General features: G+C 35.4%; 1 protein-coding gene across 1 annotated transcript; it reads left to right on the top strand.

The window, feature by feature from the left end:
- Positions 1-2124: 2124 nt before the first annotated feature.
- Positions 2125-22852, top strand: GUF1 (GTP binding elongation factor GUF1). Its single transcript, XM_090266921.1, has 17 exons — positions 2125-2423; positions 4150-4261; positions 4408-4556; positions 4837-4917; positions 6100-6177; positions 7644-7727; positions 11092-11156; positions 12198-12401; positions 13641-13780; positions 14822-14945; positions 15897-16029; positions 16794-16937; positions 17642-17775; positions 18729-18830; positions 19886-20005; positions 21279-21315; positions 22683-22852. The coding sequence occupies exons 1-17, from the start codon at positions 2259-2261 to the stop codon at positions 22818-22820; spliced, it is 2010 nt and encodes a 669-aa protein (XP_090123047.1). The 5' UTR covers positions 2125-2258; the 3' UTR covers positions 22821-22852.
- The last annotated feature ends 376 nt before the right edge of the window (positions 22853-23228 follow it).

The following is a 23228-nucleotide window of genomic DNA, read 5'->3' as shown; positions in this document are numbered from 1 at the left end:
TTACATATAATTTCACCTCACATTGAGAAATACAATTGGAAAGCAGCAGGGTTCCAGATACAGTTGCGTCCTTAAATTTTTAATATCAGCATACTACCTGAAGTTTAAAACAAACTTATGTTTATTTTTTGTTATTCCCTTTGTTGTGAGCTACATTGTGTCCCCTTCCAAATTCATGTTGTCTTCTTAGTCTCCAATTCACTTCAGAATGTGGCTGTATTTGAAGATGACGTCCTTAAAGAGGTAATTAATTTAGAATGAGGTAATTAGGTTGGGCCCAAATTCAGTATGACTGATGTCCTTATAAGAAAAGATTAGAACACAGGCATGAAGAGGAGCTCTTGTGAAGACACAAGGAAAATACAGCCATCTCCAAGTCAAAGAGAGGGGCGTCAGAGGAAATCAACTCTGTCAACACCTGATCTTGGACTCTCAGACCCTAGAACTGTAAGAAAATAAATTAAGCCATCCAGTCAGTGGTACCTTGTTATGGCAGCCCAAGCAAACTAATATACCCTTCAAGTATGTTTTAAAACATAAACACAGTAGTTGTGGGTTAATGTATTATGTGAGAATGGAATCGCCCTCTTATACATTTACTCCTAGAGGAAAATAAATCTTGATTTATACGTTTTTAATTAATTTAGCTATTCACAAATCTTTGCCTTAAGTAAAATGCCACTGTCCTAAAGCCTAGCCATTTTCCTCTACTGACCATTACTCCAGGATGCTATATTTTTACCTACCCTTGCTCAGTAGGGTTTAATGGAGTGGTTAAAGGTGCGGAATCTGGAGCCAGACTGTCTGGGCTCAGTGCACTTCATCACCAACTGTGTAACTCTGGGCGACAGTTTTCTCTGAGTTTCCACATCTAATACGTTACCTGACACAGGGCTGCTCAGTGACTCTTTTTCTAATGAATACAGATTTAATATGTGGGTAGGCAAGTATGTCAACCACCTAAGATGTAGTGTTTCCAGCATGTGAAACTTCATATCGGAGGTTCCAATATGACTTGGGGTGAGTCATTGACACAGCATTAAGGACACAGTCATATAGAGAAAATTCTCCTTTCAATTTGATTTAAATACTGATTAGTCAAGGAGAAAAATCTGGCTCTATTTTTAAATTCTTCTTTAATGCTTTCTGATTTCTGCTTTTAATCAAGAGATTCAAGTGCCTTAGCAGGTAATATCTTAGCTAGAATTGAATCACATTTGAATCACACTTATTTTTACTATTATTTTTTTAAATGTATGACAGGTCATAGTGCTTTCCATTAATGGTAAGATACAAATATTTTCTTTTAAAATATTTATTTAAAAAAGGTAATCGATTTAAAGAAAAGTACTCAGTATGTAATAATAACATGAGGCGAAGGTGATAATCAGTGAAGGTAATATATGGGTTTGGGCAACACTGATTTATATAAATCATTATGAATTATTGTGTTCATTGCATTTTAAGGAGGCTTTTAAGTTCATTCTCTAACAGAGGCGACAGTAGCAATTACTGCTGTATCAAGTAATAGTTTATAGCAGTTCCAGGAATGAACTAGAAACAGTACCATGGTGAACTGAACGCAGCTGCTATCTCTGTCCTCTGCACCAAACCCCGATAGTCCCGAAAATCCCAAGGGAGTTGGTGGAAGACAGACACTGGAATTGGTGTACAGACCTCATTCACGCTCGTCCTTGTCCTCTGCCTTATGCAAGGCTCAGCCCTCTGCAAGGCGAACATCTGTTGAAGTCTGAACTTGAAGATGATGGAGACATGAGGGCATTCAGAGTGCATGTAACTTTTTCCCACTTTCACTTTTGATCAAAACTGTTCTAGGATACATTGCAATCATTTTACCACCAGTGTCCTTTCAGATGCGCTAAAAGATTAGTTATAATCCCTGACGACACGGGGAATACATTCAGACTTCCATATTTTAAAACAATCCTATATCAGTCTGCCCGGTGGTAAAAGGCTACATCCCAACGTTAAGCTGAGAGCATAAAGATAACTTCTAAGGAGACCTCCTCCTCACGTGACTTTCCTAAACCCTTGCGCGGAGGCGCGCTAGCGTCGTGACGTCATTCGACGTGCGGACGTCGGCGTACCCCATTTGTTTACGGGGTTCCTAGGTTTTTTGAAGTGTGGTTGAAATCGGTTCGCAGGGCACTGACCACGGCATCTTCAAACCGAGCCGTGCGGCCGATGGCGCCGTCCAGTCTCGGGACGCATTCTTGACGCCTCTGTCGCGCGGGCGGATGTGGATTCTTGCGGGTCCGGGCTGGTGGCGCGGACGCGCGCTCGCGGCATGGGCTACCCCGGCTGCCCGTCGGGGGCTCCGCTGGCCTCCCGGCGCGCGGACGCGCGAGGCTGCTGGCGAGTCCTGGGGTCTGGGCAGGCTCTACAGTTCTGCAGAGCGCCAGGTGACCGCCCCTTAGTTTCTTGTTAGCCATGTATTAAAAATTGGGAAGGGTGCTTCTTACGAATTTGGAGATTTGTACGGCTTCGTAAGATTACCTGTGAGCGCAGGTAGCGTTTCTGTAACGGAGCCGGAGCTGAGAGAGTACGCGCGCCGCTTGGAGTTTAAGAAATCACCGCGCACCAGTGTGACCTTGCACAACTCACTTTAGGTGTGGCCTCATTTGTGATGTCCGTAACTTTCGTTGTTTATGCGAGGCTGAACGGGTTCCATGTCTTACTTTAATATTCCTAAAATATTATTGCGGAAGTTGCTACAATATCACCTTCATTTTTTTGAAATTTATTAGCCGTGTGACCTGGGTATGCTACTTGACCTTTCTGTAAATGTTTCTAAATTTGTTAAGATTATATACTAATAAAATATCGAAAGTCTTTTTGTGAGGTTTGCACGATGGAAGGCGTAGAACTTTTAGTCCAATACCTAGACTATAAGAAGCGCTCGGTGCGGCGTAACTTCTGTGGTGTCACTGTATTTTGTGTCAGCCAAAGCAAACTTGTGTAATTCTGACTCCTTGTGGTCGGAGAAGGTGGAGGTGCAGCAACTCTTAAAAGTGACGCTATAGATAATTATGAAGAGATAAATTTAGAAGAAAGTGAAGTTAATTGATTACAAGTTCCGAGTAACTTGAAAAAATAAGACTTTGCATAACATTAATTAGTTTTGCCCATTTCTAAAATGTAGAATTTAAAATGAATTTATATTGCAATTGAAAGTTCTTAAATATGATGCAGTCTGTGTAGATCTTTAGTTGTATGGTGAGGAAAAAAAGTCTTACAGAGCAAACAAATCAGGTTTAGTTGTTTTGCAGATTTTCTTTCAGATATAGTTACACTGTTATTGCCTTCCTTGTACAGGCATATTTATAAAAAAAGGAAACAAAGCTTATAAAAATATTTTTCATCGTAATTTTATGAGTTTTTCTTTTTTTTTTTGCTGATTATAAAATAACGATCTTATTGGAAAAATAAAATGTTTAGAGTACCAAAAAACTGACATATTTTACTTGAATACCACTTTTGTAGCAGTTTATAATGAGTCCCAGTAAAAATTAAAGATGTATGCAACTAAAAATCAGGAGTTATACTTTTGAATTTTATTGTTAAATAAGAGCTTTTTTCTTCCCACACGTGATCTTTTTCCTTCAGAGAGGTTGCTAACAAAATGGTATCTAAATTAAACTTTGAAGGCTCAATTAGGAGCACAGATTTTTAAGTAGACATAACCAGTGATTAAAACTGACACCAGCAAAGTATTTCTTTCTTTTTTTTCTTTTTTCTTATTTTCAGCTTTTCTGTAGCTTTTTTGGCCTCTAGGGGTGTTCTTTGGCTCAGTGCTCTAAGGCATTTAGTTCATGAGTTCTATCTAGGTATCTTGTGTTCTCCTTTCACGAAGATTCTGTTCCTCATTGACCCTCTTAGTGGTAGAAATATTATAAAGAACTTTTATTTAACCATAAAAGTCACCTTTGACAGTGAAACTAACATATTCATTAAGTCATTATAATTAGTTGCTTATGAGGTTAGCCATATGTGACTTTAATGTCAGAATAATAAAACTATAGGTGCTATAAATGAAGTTTTTCAAAGAGGGCTAAAATAACAGTCTGAATTAGTATACTTATTTCATATTGTGTGAAATTTACAATGAAATATATTTCTCCTTTCTAGGAAAAAATTGACATGTCTAGATTCCCTGTTGAAAATATTAGAAATTTCAGTATCATTGCACATGTGGATCATGGAAAAAGTACTTTAGCTGACAGGCTCCTGGAACTAACAGGTATTTTCATTTTACATTATTTAGTTGATTGATGGCAATAAGTGATTTATAATGCCTTTTAGCATGCTTTGTAAATTTGGTTTTCATTTTATATGCAATATTATTTCCTTTTAAAAGCGCATATAAATATGTGTTTCTATTTATAGGAACAATTGATAAAACAAAGAACAATAAGCAAGTTCTTGATAAATTACAAGTGGAACGAGAAAGAGGAATCACTGTTAAAGCACAGACAGCATCTCTCTTTCATAATCATGAAGGAAAGCAGTACCTTTTAAATCTTATCGATACACCAGTAAGTTTAATGTTAATTTTTTCTCCATTGTTAAAAGACAGCCTTGTAGTAATAATGTAAACAGGTCCTTGTTCAGTTTGTGAACTGAACATTAAACACTTGACTTTGCTTTTTGTGTTTTCATTGTTCTTCCGTTAGAGTAAATCGTTTTAGCAGCATGGGCTAAATTGAAGAAGCCTATTAACTTTTTACCAAGTGGAATTAGTAGATTTGCCATATTGGTCCTTCCTTAAAAAATTATAGCAAATGTTTAGAGGTATCAATATTTTTTGTTTCTTAGGGCCATGTTGATTTTAGTTATGAAGTATCCAGGTCACTCTCTGCTTGCCAGGGTGTTTTACTTGTGGTTGATGCAAATGAGGTAGGTACTTTTCTGTTTGGTTGTTTCAAGATGTTTCCTTAAAATGTGTTTTGGAAATAGAATTTTTTATGTTTAAAAAATAAGATTATTATATTACTTAACCAAAGTCATATGCTTTGGTCCTGTTAATATGAAATTTTATTATACTAAATTTTTGTGAAGCTGACTAGTTCATCTTTTAAAATTTTTGAGCTGATCAGAGTATTTGTTCAATTATTTATATTTATTTATATATTTTTAATCCTCACCTGAGGATATGTTTATTGATTTTAGTGAGAGAGGAAGGGGGGGAGGGGGAGAGAAAGAGAGAGAGAGAGAGAGAAAGAGAGAGAGAAACATCAATGTGAGAGAAAAACATTGATTGGTTGCCTCCCATACATGTCCTGACTGGGGATCGAACCCACAACCTAGGTATTTGCCCCAGCCGGGAATTGAACCCACAACCATTTGGTGTACAGGGCAACGCTCCAACCAACTGAGCCATCTGGCCAGGGTTGTTCAATTGCATTTTTTGTTGAAATATGTCATACATATATCCTACAATAATACTGCTCAATTTTTAACAGTTTTTAATTTGAGTTTTCCATATCAATTTTTAGCAAAACAGGAAAATGTATTTTTCAGGTCATTTTGAGTAGTTTTAAGGTAATAATATGGGAAGTGTTAGGTTTAAAGAAACATGCCAGTAACATTACCACCTTCTTTTGTGTTATAAATAATCCATAAAAACCTATTCAAGAGACAACCACGTAAGAGCTATGATATGCTATTTAAAATAAGCTTTTCATATATTCAGTTTCTCACACACTTTTCCTTCAAAAGCCAGAGGTTTTTTTGTTGTGTTAAACCTTCCCTGATTCTGTCAGGGAAAGTTGGTCTCTACCTTATATACATAATACTGAGCTTTATAAACTGCATCTCATGACTGTACCCTATAGTGGGCTTTGATGACTTTGAGGGTCTGTGTCACTTTTGTGTCTCTGATGCCTAACATAGTTCTCTCCAATAAATGCCCACTGACGGGAAAGGAATTTCCCAGAGAATAATCGATGCATGGAAGTATAAATACCATAGTTTGCCTTACACGTCTGCTTTTGCTAATATGTGGAATGGTCTTGAATTATAAGTTTTGTGATAGATGGTAGAATGAGCATCACAGTATCCTGTGTTTTGGTTTTCCAGGGTATTCAAGCCCAAACTGTAGCAAACTTCTTTCTTGCCTTTGAAGCACAGCTCTCAGTAATTCCAGTTATAAACAAGGTAATTATAATGAGACAACAATGTTATTTATTACTGTATTTTCTAAAAGTAAACTTAGTGTTTGAATATCAAGAGTACTATTTTTTAACATTTTTTTATTAAATATATTGTGAGATTTATTTCTTTGAATTGCACATGATAGAATTGTAACGCATACTCCTATAACCTTGCATGTAGTTGAAAATGTAGTTTCTCTAAATTACACAGAGCGATGGAGGGCTGCTTCTGTAGGAAAGGATGCTGCAGGATGGCTAAAATGTATCTGTTACACTAAACTATGTATGTCTTGGAAAAGAAAAGGAGCTTGTGATCTACATATTATACATGTATTGAAAGGTCTGTCCAGAAAGTATCCAGTCATATAATATGACAAATAGAGACATTTATTGAAGAAGATACAAGATACAAGAAAAACTATACATAGACAATGACACCTTAGTCCCCATTCACAGTAGGCACCTTGGGACCTCACAGAGTTAGTTCTCCCAGTCTCCATCAGCTGCCCTATCATATTTTTCTGAATCTCACTGATGGTCTGAAATCTTTTCCTTTTCAAAGGTGATTTTAGTTTTGGGAAAAGCCAGAAGTCACAGGGCACCAAATCTGGGCTATAGGGAGGCTGAGTGATTTGATGTTTTGCCAAAAAAACCTGTACGAGACGTGATGCATGAGTAGGCATGTTGTGATGAAGCTAACAATCACTAGTTGCCCATAGCTGTGGCCTTCTGAATCATCCGAATAGTTTCCATGGAGGAATGTTCAAGATTAATGCAAAATTTGATGCAGTCTTGTTGCACTGCTCCCTCGGGCATTTTAAATATGACCGTCACACAGTACACATGTTCACTACCATCCCCATTGACTAGTACAGTGAAGTTGTCATTGTTCACACATGCGCATTCCAGTCCACTTTCATTGTCTACGAGGTTACATCGATGTCATGCAAACTGTTTTTGTTACATTAACAATGGCTGGACTTATTCCAGACAGACCTCATATAACAGTTAAGTGCTAAACTGAGCCCTATGAAAAACCTTAACTTTTATTTTTTTTAAATAATAAATAAAGAATTTTAATTTAAAAATCTGCATTGCATCCAGTATGTTTTTTGATATTGGAGTTAAGTTTAAAAGAAGCCATGTTGACCTGTAGGTGAGACAGTTTGTTGTAGTAAGTTATATCTAACTTATAAAGTCTGTTTACATGGTGTTAACTGATAAGTTGTTATTGAACTCTTCTCCTGCTTGAGTAGCTAACTGCCTACATTTTTTGCGTACTCTGCTGTCTGCCCTCTGTTTTTCAATGGCTGTTTATTAAAATTGTATTTCTTATTCCTAGAATATTTTAATACTTTTGAAAGAAAAATAATATAGGGGCCAGTTATGATTTTAACTACCTCCAAATACTATTATTTAATATGTTATACACTTTATTTTTATTAAGACAATGAATTACTTTCTTTTAAGATAGATCTGAAGAATGCTGATCCTGAAAGAGTTGAAAAACAAATTGAAAAGGTGTTTGACATTCCAAGTGATGAATGTATTAAGGTAAAATACCTTTTATTTTCCCCAAGACTTTTTTTAAATTGGATCATTGGCCTAAATGAAATTTCAGAGTGCTCTTTTTGAAAACCCATCATTATATAGTGTTTTTATGGTCTTACAAAGTTCTTTTTATTAACATTTCATTTGCTCCTCACCAAAAATTCTTATTACATAGGACCGATAGAAATTATTCTTGTGATACAGTTGAATGAACCAGCTCAAAGATTTTATCACTTTCTTAAGATTACAGATCTAGTTGGCTGGTGTGCTCAGACTAAAATGTAGGTCTTCTGCAATGCATTGCAGTGTTGCCTCTATGGAAATAATTTCTTTGAAGAGCAGGTGCAACCTGATTTCAAGGCGTTGTATGTATTCTTGGAATTGACAATAGTTTCTTGTTTTGTTTTTTTTGTTTGTTTTTTTTTAATAAAAGAGCTAGCTAGAGTAATAATCTTAGAAAACAATAGATTTTATTTATGTCAAAGTTAATACTATTTTAAATTTGAATTTTTAAATTTACCTTTCTAATGCTCGTTTTGGTGTTAAATAGCCACAGCGCAACTGTGCTATGCTACATGCTTGTGTAGTAAGTATGTCAGTGCTCAGTGCAATATTAGAATGTTTAGCTTTCACTTTCAATCTTGTTTAATTTGTGCAAAAGCAAATTTCAGGTGATGAGATTTTTGTTTGTTTAACCTTAACTGTGGATTGATACGTACAACTTGGTAATGACTGAAAAAGCAGTCTTTTTTTTTTTCTTGAATACATACACACACACAGAATTCAATTGTTTTTTAATACGAAGTGAACCTATTATAAGGAAGTCCTGAAATTTTTATTTTATAACTTGGATTGTTATATTAAAGTTTAATGAACTATTCTAATTTTAATACATCTTTGCAAAATTCATTCAGATACTTATCTGATATGTGCCATCTAGGGGCACAGCAGTGAACAGGACAGACAAGATCCCATCTCATTGTGTTTATATTCTACCTGGGAGGCAGTCATTGAATAAGTAAAGGAAGAAGTAAGCATATTAATTATTGAATAAAACAGATGTTGTCAAGGAAATTCATTCAACAGCTTGTGTTGTTTCAGGTGGAATACCATAGTTAACAGTGGAAAAAAGATGTTATGCAGTGTAACTTAGGGAAGTCCTCCCTGAGGAACCTGAAGAAATTAAGACATGTGAGAATTGCATTCCAGGAAGAGGAGGGAGTAAGTGGAAAGACTTGACATGTTTGGCAAGGGTTGACATATTTAAGGAACAAAAAGGAGGCAATTTAGATGAGATGACTTTGTAGTAAGTGGGAATCTAGTCATGCTGGGACTGTTGCTGTACTACAGGGTTTTAAAATTATTTGAAGATAGTGAAAGGATTTTAAAGCAAGAGAGGAAATAAACAGATCATTCAGGTTGCCTTACAGAGAACAGATTGGAAAAAGGTAAGAAGAGATGAGGGAACAGCTTTCAGTGATAGCCTAGGTACAAAATGCTGGTGGCTAAGTATGTGATGGTGATGTTGGAGAAGTGGGCAAATTTAATGTATATTTTGTAGATATAATAGATTTGCTTGTGGGTTCATGTAAGGAAATGAAATAAAAGGAAGAATCGGGGAGCTTTGGGTTTGAGCAACTAATCCAGTATTTGTATTAAAATGGAGAGGACCTATGGATAAATAGATACGGGGGAAAGTAAAAAGCTCTGTACTGGGCAAGAGTTCAAAATGTCTGTTACACATCTAAGTGGAGATAATTGCATAAATCAACAAATCAGGCAGTCAGAGAGCAGGCTGGGTCAGAGATAGCTATTTAGGAGTCATTAGTATGTATACGCTATTGGGGCCATGGAAATGGATGCAGTTTCCTAGGAGGAAAGGGCAGATAAAGAGGAGTCCTAGGAGTCAGACTACCTTATTGTCAATTTTTACAGTGTTAGGAGTAAGAACTTGAGAAGGATTAGAGAAAGTATGATTCAGAATAGAAATGTGGAAGGATTGCGTTTTCAGGAAAGTGGGTATAATTCTCAGATTGTAACAAGGAGAAGGCAAAGAGGGTACAGCTGGATTTGTATATTTTGATAGGAAGTTTTTGATGTGTTCTGTTTCTTTAAATGAAATGAGAAGCAAAGTTGTCAACAGAGGGGAAAATGTGTAGACTGAAGGAAGATGGTGTGCATTACCTTACTGAGTGTGGTAATGAGAATTTACTAGGGGGTGCATCCTGGGACTGCCAGGAAGTGTTAACTATATAGTGAGACCTGTGGTCATGAATTCAGAAGATACTGGTCAGACCAGTTACTTGATATTTCTCCAGTTCCATTAAGCTGCTCTGGTTATAAGCATAGAAAAGGCATATAGTTGGACAGTCACAGTTGAGGTTTCACCATCTGCTTACGATAGAGAATAGAAGATGGTCGAACAGTGATTTTAAGTAGTGGACCTTGGAGTCTCAGCCAGAAAAGAGGGAGTGAGGACTAATGAATAATTCTGAAAAGTCGTCCATTCAGTGGATTAGAGGCTGTGATCTTAAAGGGTTGGTCAAACAAGGTACTAGAGTCAAGAGCAGTGGTTCTCATTAGGGATTAGTTTTGTGCCCCAGGAAACGTTTGGTAGTGTCTGGGGACGATTTTTTGTTGTCACTGTGATGGGTGGGTGCTACTGGCATCTTGTGGATAGATGAGATTCCACAGATGCTGTTAAATATCTTACACAGGATATGCCCCAAAACAGAATTATTCAGCCCAACATGTCTTTATTGCTGACTTGGAAAACTGATCTAGAGGTGTTGGAAGGGTAAGAGGTGGTATTCAGGGACTGGGTTTTCAAATCAGAATTTCAGAGACAGTCCCTTTACTGGTGATGGCAAAGGTCAGTCATGTACATGTGTTTTGAGTCTTGGCTTTTTCAGTGTGAGAACAATAGTATAACATGCCTTATATGCTACCTGTATGCTGTCCACATATTTATTCTGTCCACACAACAACATTGAGATTTAGGCAAAATTTGAATAATTATTTTATCAGATGAAGAACTTGAAGCTCAAGGAAATATGTATGGGTCAAAGTCATACATTCCATGAAGTCATGATTGTTAGCTAGCATTTTTGTACTCTTAGCCCACTACTCTTAAAACACCGTAATCAGAATGCTCTTGTAATTAATCCAAGAACCATGGACTCACCTAACTGTACTGCAAGGACATTCATCAATATACTTTATGCTTTGTGCTTACTTTTACCAAGTTCTTTAAACAAATTGATGACTGTTAGAATCCTTTATTTATTCTGATCATAAAGCTCTGTCACTAAGATAGAAGGCAGAATTTTAAGTTTAAGTGTTTGTCTTTTTACATATATATTTTTAGATTTCTGCTAAACTTGGAACAAATGTTGAAAGTGTTCTTCAAGCAGTCATTGAAAGAATACCCCCGTAAGTCTTTCCCTATTTTTATACTGTTTATCTTTAATAGTACTAAGACCATCAATTTGATCTATAGTTTTAGTTTAGTAGATATGGGAAATATACTCTTGTGGTCAAAGAAATAAATTTTTAAATTTATTTTAATAATACAGAAAGCAAATATAGTACAGAAAAATAAGAAAAATGATAGGGATCTTTTAACAATGAGTGTAATAAGCCCTGGCTGGTTTGGCTCAGTGGATTGAGCGTCGGCCTGCGAGCTAAGTGTCGCTGGTTCGATCTTCCAGTCAGGGCACATCAGAGAAGGAAAACTCTGACTCCAAAAAACCTCCGCTGCCTTGCGGCATACCTCTTCAGGGGAAAGGCTAAGGGAGTAAACCCCGACAGAAAATCCGGAGCCGGAGTCCCTAAGGCGGTTTGACGTTGCAGTCAACACCGGCAACTCCTGTGGCGCACCTGAAGCCAAGCTGTATTGACTCCGTCTTTCCCTTGGATCCTTCAGCTGCGAAGAGAGGGGGGGTCTGCTGCATGGGCAACAGCAGACCCTCCATATCACCCTGCCCAGGCTCTGTAGCTTCAGCTCCACTGGAGAGGACACTCCAGCGTCATCGCAAGATGTTGATTCAACACGGGAGGAGACGGATACCGTGTCACTCCCAAGTCGGACTGCACAACCATTCTCGGCGGTGCAGATAGACTCTTAAGAAGCTACACCATCGTCTCTCGAGACGGACGGCTGCCGACGACGACGTAATAAGGAGACTTGAATACATTAACAGTTACTGGTCTTTGCTTTAATACTAACAAATATATTTCATTAGTTTTATAAATGATTTTAAAAGTCGTATATTTAAAACTTGAGGTTAAATTAAAACTTACTTAACAATAGACATTATACCTTATTTTATAGAAAGATCTTTTTATTTTGGCTGTCAGTTTTCCTTTCTCAAGGACTAGAATAAATTAGGCATAGTATTTGAGTTAAACTAGTTATTTTATTAAGATTTTAATTTACTATGTGAATATTCACTTTTTGCTTGTTTTTAATAGTCCTAAAGTACATAGCAAAAACCCCCTGAGAGCGCTGGTGTTTGACTCCACCTTTGACCAGTATAGGGGTGTGATAGCCAATGTAGCATTATTTGATGGAGTGGTTTCAAAAGGAGATAAAATTGTATCTGCACATACTCAAAAGACTTATGAAGTTAATGAAGTAGGAGTCCTGAATCCTAATGAGCAGCCAACTCATAAACTGTAAGTAATCGACAGTAGTCATGATAATACACGTGTATATATTTCTGCCTCATGCTTTCTCAGCTTGGTATACTTAGACTGATTCAAAATGGAGACTCAGGAAAAAACAAACTGATTTTATAATGCAGTGACCTAGGGAATAATCTTTTGAAAGGAATGTAATGTGGGAAGGATACTGGAAATTTGATACATTTTTATGCCTTTTAGCTCGTCATAACTAATTTTGTGATCCTGTGCAGATAGGATTCTGTATTGATGTATTTGATGTGACAGGGAAAGAGAGAGTGCCATCATCCATATCCATATCCATATTCATACTGAGTATCATTTTGACATTTAATTTTTTATAATTAGGTTTTCCAATGTGAAAGTAGTGAAGAAAATGTCATAACTCTTTTCTTTAGCGTGGGATTCATGGTAGAACTTTGATCAGCTAGAATCCCTGCGTGTGGGGTTAGCGAAGTAGTGTACATTGGGAAAGCTGAGTCCTGAGCTCACGTACAAACACCTGAACGCCTGCTTGTCAGTGCTCCAGGTCCTAATGAGATAAGTTACCTCGGGCACATAGTTGGAGCTTTCTGTGGGCTTTGTTTTCTTATCTGTAAAATTGAAGATATTGAGCAAGGCGACTGTGTGGGTCACACTTGATAGTTTAATATCGTATGTCTAACACTAGCACATTTTGCTCATCACATTTTTTATTTGAGTCGTAAAGTAGTTTATCATAATTTTGTTCAAACATTTCTAAAGTCTGTCTTTATTCTGCCATATATAACATACTCACCATTACTTCAGTGTGTTATTATATAGGAAATTTGCTTTAAAAAAAAAAAAAAAACTAAACTAAAACTCTGAAATCTTGTGATTTGCTTTTTCCTTACAAGAGGAACATCAGATATCAGATTTGTTGAGAATTCATTTATTTCTGCTGTTTTTTTAAAGCACATTTGTAACACCGTTAATAGCGTTTTAGACTACAAGAAGTGTTTTTATGTTTCTGCACGTACCACTTTCACTATGTTTATATTTAGTTGGTGTTGAATATGCAAAGGTGAGCAGAGTCATAAAATAGGCCTTAGGCTTATTGTCGGCAATGGATTTTAAGGCATGGTATGTGCTTTTGCTGATTACCCTTAGAGTTTTGTTTGGAAAGTGATTTCCAGGAAAGGTAGAGCTTATTGTGAGTATGCACTTGAAACATTAAAGCAGTAAATATTTCCATATAATAATTTTATTTAGATATGCAGGACAGGTGGGCTATCTGATTGCTGGGATGAAAGATGTCACTGAAGCACTGATAGGAGATACATTATATTTACATAAGCAACCAGTGGAGCCCTTGCCTGGGTTTAAATCAGCGAAACCAATGGTATTTGCAGGTGAGGAGCTCACAGATTCAAAGGATGAGGGTCAATTTGTTCTGTCAATTAAAATAAAAATTACCGGAAATGCTCATTTTAAATAACAGCTAATTCCAGGATACTCTGTTTTTGTGTGTGTGTACTACTTACATATTAGCTAATTTCATATGTATATTAAAACTTAATGTGGGAAATAATTTCCTAATTTTTTTAGGACTTCTTAAGAAATGAGCTCTCTGATACATGGGTGAGCATAGGACTATGAATTTTCTGCTTGTTTCCTTAGAGAGTAGGTCATTATATTTGACGTATTTTTCTAATTGTTTATTACTGCATACCTCCCCTAAGCTGGCCTTTCTTTGTACTAGTGTAGACAAAGCAGAGACTAGTGTCATCTCACGTATGTGTAACTTCACAAACTTTCACTGCTGTGTGGAATTACAGACGTTTGGAAAAGGAAGACCTGATTGAAGGTCATCAAGTTACTCTGCTGGGTGTCCCTTCAGACATGTTTTCCTCCCTTAAGTATCTCTCATTGGGAATCATGAACTTTGTTTATCCCCATGGTTTGGCAAAGTCAGTCATTTGGATTTTGGAGGACCTGGCAGGTGAGGGCTTGAGGTGTCAGATGAGAGAGAATATGATGAATCAGTAACTTCATAGTTTTTGCCAGTGAATTGAAAAATGCAAAATTTATCTTTGATTTTAATGGATAATCTGTTGTAGGGAATTAAGAATTCAGCGTAGTTTTCATTTCTACTCCTTTTATCTATCTATCTGTTAATGGAGTCTCATTTGTGGTTGTGGAATGTGATCCACTTTTTTTTTCTTCTTGAAGTACACAATGTATTTTCCTAGGCCTAGTTCCTGATATTTTTGCAAAATCATAAAAAGATCACTTGGAGTATGAATCCAGCTGTATATTCATTAAGGCTGTGAGACTTGCAAGATATTTTAAAGTCAGGGTAATTTAATATTCATAGTTCTCAGCAAACTAATATCTTAGTGAATATAAGAAATCTTTTGACTTGTGATAATTAGAAATTATTATGTCCTTAGGAATGTACCCTATAGATCAATCTGAATATAATAACCTGAAGAGTGCTATAGAAAAACTGACTTTAAATGATTCCAGTGTGACAGTTCATCGGGATAGCAGCCTTGCTCTAGGTGCCGGTTGGAGGTAAGCTTCAATTACATTGTAGGGTTCCATGTTTATTGAAAAGTAAAGTTAAAATGGTTTATTACTGTTGAACATTGCTGAAGATAAGTTTCGTATTAATGTAAAGTGAAATAAAAGAATATCTTCCTAATTTACACTGTGGATTCATATTCTGGAGGTAAGCTTTACAGCAATTTTAAGTAGAATCCCAATGTATGGTGAAGGTGCCTCACACACCCTAGGCTTGGTTGGAAGTTGCTCTGTCCAGCAGAGGCTTCATGACCACGGCGGAACAGACTTTTACCCAGGACACTTTGTTATGTCTGGGGGAAGGAAGGTGACTGCCTCTCTAGTGGAGACTAGCAGCTAGACCTTCTTTCCTCATGCCTTTTATTGGGGAGGATACACATGAGAGATACAGGGTCAAGATTCATGAATCATCAATAGTTCGGAGGCGTTAGGGTTACAGCTAACAATAACAGATTACATGTACGAGTACAAGGGGCACAGTGACCAGTCTGTGTTATGGTTTATTAAACGTCTTGGCACCACACTGGCATTAGGTGTAAGGTTTCATACATTCCTATTTAGAGACTGTTTATGTTATACTACAGATAAAGAAAGCAGAGCAAGTTCTAAAGCATAATAAGCATTTTTCAAATCTAATTCCCATGGCAGCACTCTGAGTGGTTGTCAGTCATGTTCCACACACAGCCTTATGTTGGGACTTAAAGACAGGCACGGCCAGGATTGCCGGCGGCAGTCATGCTCAGGCTGGGGCTACAATTCCCCAAACCACGAGGAGCAGTTGCCCACACCAATACAACATGGGAATCTTATTTAATGAAATTATGTTAGCATTTAATTGCGTGTGACTTGCTTGAATTATTTCTGATTCACCCCTTCCCTACAAAGTAACAATATAGAACCCATGGGAAGTAAACATTTTGGAGTTTGGCTTTTTCTCCCCAGATTGGGATTTCTTGGACTTTTGCATATGGAAGTTTTCAACCAGCGACTAGAGCAAGAATATAATGCTTCAGTTATTTTGACAACCCCTACTGTTCCATATAAAGCTGTTCTTTCATCAGCAAAATTGATAAAGGTACTGTTGTGAACCAGGAAACAAGGGAAAACTGCACATGTGTGTATGTGTATGCTGAATGCAGGAGAAACTTGGTACACCATTAGCTGTCTACCTATTAAAACTAAAAATTTTTGTAATAGCAATAAAAATTGAATTACCTTATGATCAGTGATGGAGAAATTATGTGAGAGATAATTTATGCAACATTTTATTTGATAAAATATCCATATTATTAATACTAGTCTTACTGAATTAGTAATGAAAATACTGTTCTACATTTAGTACAAAGATAATGAATATAATTTTGGTCATAAGTAATTTATTAAAAAAATGAAGCATTCCTACTTAGCTGTAGGAAATTTTAGATTTTAAAATAATAATAGAGACAATACCGTATTCCAACTAAGTGGTAATCTGTTTATTTTAAAGAAATAGTAACTTTGGCATCTGTATCTTCCAACAGAATTTACTTAAGAAACTGATATAATGCCTTATAAAGGGTAGATTAAAATGTATTATTAATGTCATATTTTCCTAAATGGCACATGAATTATGGTTAGTAAATGTATATCACCAGAATATATTGCTTGTTAAGTGATACAGTTGCAGGGTTTGTAAATCTAAAGCATGTTAAGATAATCTAACTTTTAGGGGTTCTGCTGTTTTTATTAATTCCAACAACTTCAATAACAAAAGAAATTTTAACATACACTTTAAATTAAAACCTGGTAATTATTTAGTAAGATTTCTTTTTAGCTGTTGGTGATATTTCTTATTTTTAGGAATACAGAGAAAAGGAAATTACAATCATCAATCCTGCACAATTCCCTGATAAATCAAAAGTAACAGAATATTTGGAGCCAGTTGTCTTGGGCACCATTATAACACCAGATGAATATACTGGAAAAATAATGATGCTTTGCCAGGTAAATGTGATACAATTAAATATAAAAGTAAGTTTTCATCCTCTCAGGCAGTTTTGAAAGATTTCTCTGAACGTATAACAAGTTTTCATAAAGATCTGTATCTACATAAATACATACATATATAGATATATTATCTATCTTTGAGTATTTGATATTGCATTGAGTTTGAAATGTAATAGTAATACTTGACAGACCTTTACTTGAAAGGTGTTTTCCATTTTGCTTTAGTTCTCACCGTATTGTAATAAATGATTTGTTCCAAATACTGAATATAATCATAATCCTCAGAAATACGCACTTGAAATACTCTGACATCTATTGGAATGAACTCTTAAATGATGACTAATGGACTTGAATTTTAATTCTGTTATCACAAACTAGATTTTAACTTTGGTCAGTCACTTAATTTTACTGGACCTAAGTTTGTTTATCTGTAAAATAAGAAATTAGAACTTTGACTTTATCTGTAGTTACATGTGACTCATTGTTAAATACTTAATAATTTAAAAAGATAAAATTGTTAAATACAAAGGATTTAAATCCCTTGGTGTATACTGTAACTGAAGTGCAAAATGGTTTGCCTTGTATCTGTAAATAATGCTTGTAAATGTTTTCTAGGCCATCAAGGAAATATTCTTTCATTTTGTCCACCAATCATTATTTGCATAGGCAATCATAAACACATTTCATTCTGCCCTTTTTAGGCTCGAAGAGCAGTTCAGAAGAATATGATGTTTATTGATCAAAGTAGAGTTATGCTTAAATACCTCTTACCTTTGAATGAAATTGTGGTGGATTTTTATGATTCTTTGAAATCCCTGTCTTCTGGATATGCTAGGTAAATATTTAATGGGATATTCAGATACTTGAACAATTTTTTTTGAAATACTGATCAGCAAGAGTAGTCTCTTCTTTGTATTTTGCATTGTACTTAACATATTATACTTAATGTTTTTGTTGAAGAAAGAATTTTTAGCAACACTTTAGGCAGTAATCTGGTTTAAGAGAGTATTACTATCACTTTGCAACCTTCGTGGTTTAGAAACAAAACGTATTTGTAGTTTTAGGTGCCAGTTTCTTTTAAAAATACGACATTAGGAATACATATGTTCTTGTTCATAATTTGGAAAGATAAGTATAATTGAAATTTTATTAGACTTTGTTTTGTAAGTTAAACCTGTGTTTTGATTAACATTATAAGCTTTAGTCATTTTATTAACATTAATAGCTGACACTCAGTGCTTCTATCTGCTAGGTTAGGCTCTGTACCAAACACTTTTTTATGTACTAGGTACTATTAAAGTGCTTTACACGCATTAACTTATTTCATCCTCAAAAAAATCCTGTAAAGGCTGAGACTGAAGAACCATATCTGAAATCCCTAAGTCTCCTTCATTAATAGCTATTTGTCAAAACTGGAAATAGAAAACAGAAACCCAACTTATGAATTTGAGAATGACCCATTAGTATGTAATATTATTTACAACCCGCCAGCTGTGGGAAGGAAACATTTGCTTTCATTATCCATTTCCTAGACTAGCTTACCAGTATCCTTTCCTTCCCCCTTTAGAGCACTTTCCTGGCCTTTGCCCTTCATCTCATAAATGCAAAGATGGTAAAGTTTGTTCCTTACTGTGATCATTTAGATCCATTCATCTGAAATGTATATGTAACATTTTGATTGAAAGTTAAATCTTTTGGGGGAGGTATGGCAAAAAGTGTTTTGAAAAGAAAAAAAAAAGTACTCTTTTGGACGTATATGTTTATTAGTTGGACGTTTTTCCTTCTTAGTTTTGATTACGAAGATGCAGGCTATCAAACTGCAGACCTTGTGAAAATGGATATTCTACTGAATGGAAATATTGTAGAGGAGCTAGTAACAGTTGTACACAAGTAAGTTGAATAGAAACTAATCATGGAATGTGAAAGTAACCATTTTGATATATTTTTATTTAGTTATTGGTTGCTCTATTTTATTTGACAGCTACAGTTTGAAAACTTAAAGGTAAGTAATTAAATTTCCCTGTACTAGTTTTATCTTCCATTCTTTTTTCCATGCTTTCAATATTATTAACCCTTTGAGTGCCATGTGTAATTCAAAATTTGAATCAACATGAGAAAAAAGTGATATCAATATATAACCCGAGGTACAAAAAAAGAGAACAAAACATAAAATCCAAATTATTCCGTTGTTATTTACATTTATAGCCAATGGAAAAAGTCGATAGGAGCGGCACTGGCACTTTTGGGAAAATTTGTCAGTGTTGCTCACAGCAATGTTGGCACTCAAAGTGTTAAAATATAAGAGGAGAATCAAGTTACAATAGTCAAAAAGAATAGTATCATGGGAAGAAATATTTCCCTTACCAGGTAAGATAAATTAAAAAAAAAAAAGTTTTTTAAACTTTATCATTGGTTTAGAATTGAGAATAAAGGTTTTTTGTTTTTTTTTTTTTATAAAAAACTTATAATAATGAAAAATGAAATACCCTAGATGTTCAAGAAATAGTGGCTTGGTTAAAAGAAATTATGGAGCACTCATATAATTTGTTTTAAGCCATTAAGACTATATAGTGAGTTACTATTTAGTAACCTAAAAGTACTTATTAAATAAAATAGTACAATAAACTATATTCCAAACTAAAAGAATATATATGTAGAAAAATGACTAGGAGGATATGTTTAACATAACCATTCTAAAATGTTTAACAGTGATTTTGTATGGGTGAGGGGAAGGCATCAAGAATGGTTTTTATTCTCTGAAGTATGTTTGTTTTTCTATATTTTTGTACTAGATCATGTTATTTTTGCAATCAAAAAAGTTGATTTAGAGTAAGATGTTTATGATAAATTATATCTATTTGAACATTCTTAAGGAATCACCTTTACGTTGATTATGCATATGAACTAGAAAGTTAAAGTAAATACTTGAATTTTCTCAAATTCAGAGACAAAGCATATACTGTTGGCAAAGCCGTATGTGAACGTCTGAAGGATTCTCTCCCTAGGCAGCTGTTTGAGATAGCAGTTCAAGCTGCTATTGGAAGTAAAGTCATTGCAAGAGAAACGTGAGTTGAAATTTCTTTTTTTCCTGGTTGTGTTTAGAGATGATATACTTATAGAAAATGAAATATTGAAAAATTTAACTTAACACTGGCCAAAGCCAGCGATTTTCCATCAGTATGCCATCTGCTATGAATGAATCAAAATTATACCATTTTTTTGTGTGTGTCCTATCAGCAAAAAATATTTTTGTTGTGCTGCAGTGCTTTAGTAATTAGTGTAGTGTAGCATGAGATGAAAAGGGTTGAAAATTGCTAGTCTAAGCTTTATTACTACTCATAGAAACTATTCTGTGTCTTAATTACACTAATTTAAGTGATGACTGTTACTTTTAATTATGTAACATTTTTTGGTAATATTACTTAACATTTATTAATAGAATGTATATGAGTTTGAAAAATTGCTTTATTTATACTCATTTTATCAAATGACTTGAATTTCCTGGGTAAGAAATTTCTGTAAAGTTTTTATGGTTTTATCCCTTCAAGTATATTACAAACTAAAAGGAACTGAAACTAAAAAGCTTTTGGAGATATTCTTCCAAAAGCCAAAGTTAAGTTATGATTTTTACTTGAAACATTCCTCAGCTAGTCAGGTTGTAAATCAGATACTAGGCAGAAGAGAGTTGATAAACTGGGAACATCCTGGAAAGTGTAACGTAGAGTAGTTAGCAAACATAAGTGTGTTGAGGTAGGCAATGAGGAGAAAAGATTTTTATATCTTAGGAATACATAAAAATTGAGCTATTTTCGAGTTTCTCATCTTCAAAAATTCTCAGCAATATTATAAAAGTAAACCTAGATTAGCTTATAACTGCTTGGTTATATATATTAAAACTTAGGTTACCCTATAGTGAGTTCTATAAAACTCATATATTTTATATTCCTAGTCACTGTTGCACCACATTCAGTGGAGTTAGTAATGAAATAATAATAATTTTTATTTAATATTTTTGGAAGTAGAAATGGTTGTATTTTTAGGTTGAGCCAGAATTAACCTTACCATGCTTGAATTTAGCCTTATCGACACTACCACAAGCCTTGACCTTTTTTATTCTTAATAAAATACATGTTGGTACTCATGTTGAATTCTTTTTCTGTTTTATCCCAAATATATAAACTACAAGAGCATTTGAACTACCTAATTTTTTGCTTATGGCAGTTTAAGTAGGTCTGACATGATCATTTAAATCTTTAATAAAGGTGAGACTTTGAAAGTAAAGTACTTTTAAACAGTATAATGAAGTTATGTACTTACACAAAATTTTCTCTTTTACAGTGTGAAAGCCTATAGGAAAAATGTTTTGGCAAAATGTGTACGTATTTACCTGATAAATAATGCATCTACTTTATGAGATTAAACTTAAAGGGGTATAAATATATTGGTTTCCATTTTGGATTTTATAATACCCCTTATTTCATTTCCAAGTGTTCTTTTTAAATCGGTAAATTTTAGCTTGACTATGATAGCATATTCGTCTTGATGATGTTCTTAAATGTTTTTCATCTTATTTATAAAAATTTCCATATATGGAATACTATCTAAGAATGTGTAACAGTTATGAAGAGGAAACATTTCGTTGACCTAATTTATAACAAAAGATTTTGAAGACAATGGCTGAACACTGGAGAGTATGGGACTGAAATCCATCTCTCCTGCATTGGTTTACTGTTTCCTGTCTCATCTTTTAAATATATATATATATATATATATATGTACCCCCTGGCTGGTTTGGCTCAGTGGATTGAGCGTCGGCCTGCGAGCTAAGTGTCGCTGGTTCGATCTTCCAGTCAGGGCACATCAGAGAAGGAAAACTCTGACTCCAAAAAACCTCCGCTGCCTTGCGGCATACCTCTTCAGGGGAAAGGCTAAGGGAGTAAACCCCGACAGAAAATCCGGAGCCGGAGTCCCTAAGGCGGTTTGACGTTGTAGTCAACACCGGCAACTCCTGCGGCGCACCTGAAGCCAAGCTGTATTGACTCCGTCTTTCCCTTGGACCCTTCAGCTGCGAAGAGAGGGGGGGTCTGCTGCATGGGCAACAGCAGACCCTCCATATCACCCTGCCCAGGCTCTGTAGCTTCAGCTTCACTGGAGAGGACACTCCAGCGTCATCGCAAGATGTCGATTTAACACGGGAGGAGACAGATACCGTGTCACTCCCGAGTCAGACTGCACAGCCATTCTCGGCGGTGCAGATAGACTCTTAAGAAGCTACACCATCGTCTCTCGAGACGGACGGCTCCCGACGATATATATATGTATATATATTCCTTGCTCTGTTTCTATGAGAATCAAATGATAAAGGCTATTTCTAAATCTTTTGCTTAGGGAATGGCACATTTATGCCTATGCGAGTTTCTATATGAAACTACAGTTGTATAATCCAAAATTTCAAGTCTTGAATCAGTAAGGAGATTGATAATTCTTCCTTGACATGCATAATGTAGTACTTGGGTTCCTTGTGGATCTTCATCTCCATCCAAAATTAAATAAAGCCTTTATCATTCTTGAAGGCAGTAAAAATAGGATCTGCCAGGAAGGGTACTAGAGCGGTATATTTGCAGATGTCTTCATGATTCATGGGTAATAATTGTATGATTGTTGTATTGATGCCACTATGTAATTGTATGATTATTTTTCTATGGACTGATTTGCACTTCCAATTTCTAAATTATTTTTCAGTATGGTGGTGATATTACCCGTAAAATGAAGCTCTTGAAGAGACAAGCAGAAGGAAAGAAAAAACTGAGGAAAGTTGGCAATGTTGAAGTTCCAAAAGATGCTTTTATAAAAGTTCTGAAGGCACAATATGATAAATAATTGGTGTGAAAATAAAAGTTTTTTTTATGAATTAAAAATTGTGTATCTTTTAGTTTTCTTATAAATCTGTAATATGTTGACACAGAACGAAGATGATAAAAGAAACTAATACTTTGTATTGTCCAACATCACAGTTAATGACAGAGCTGAGGATCAAACTGGTTTCTTTCTCCAAACCCCAATTCTTAGCTACCATGCTTCATTGACTCCTATGGAAATATCTTCAATAGGGTTCTTAGTTCTTTCCTCCACAGAACCTTAGCTCCTAACTTAAGGAGCTAGAGTGGCCAGAAAGCAGTTTGCTGAGGAGCTGAGTCCAGGGACCTAAACTACCCTCCTCTAAGATCAAGGGCAGAGATGGAAAGAAGACTGTGCTTCAGCCTACACATAGAAAGCACAGTAATAATT

This window comes from Furipterus horrens, unplaced genomic scaffold (genome assembly GCF_987537825.1).
Source record: "Furipterus horrens unplaced genomic scaffold, mFurHor1.1.pri manual_scaffold_2, whole genome shotgun sequence".
Lineage (NCBI taxonomy): Eukaryota > Metazoa > Chordata > Mammalia > Chiroptera > Furipteridae > Furipterus > Furipterus horrens.
The sequence above is the reverse complement of the archived record's forward strand: the minus strand, read 5'-3'. Positions and strand labels throughout refer to the sequence as shown.

Excerpts from the sequence above, each read along its gene's own strand:
- GUF1 (XM_090266921.1), top strand. The coding sequence starts at position 2,259 with ATGTGGATTCTTGCGGGTCCGGGCTGGTGGCGCGGACGCGCGCTCGCG. Across the intron at positions 2,424-4,149 it reads ACAGTTCTGCAGAGCGCCAG|GAAAAAATTGACATGTCTAG; the intron begins GTGACCGCCCCT and ends TCTCCTTTCTAG. Across the intron at positions 16,938-17,641 it reads AAATAATGATGCTTTGCCAG|GCTCGAAGAGCAGTTCAGAA; the intron begins GTAAATGTGATA and ends TGCCCTTTTTAG.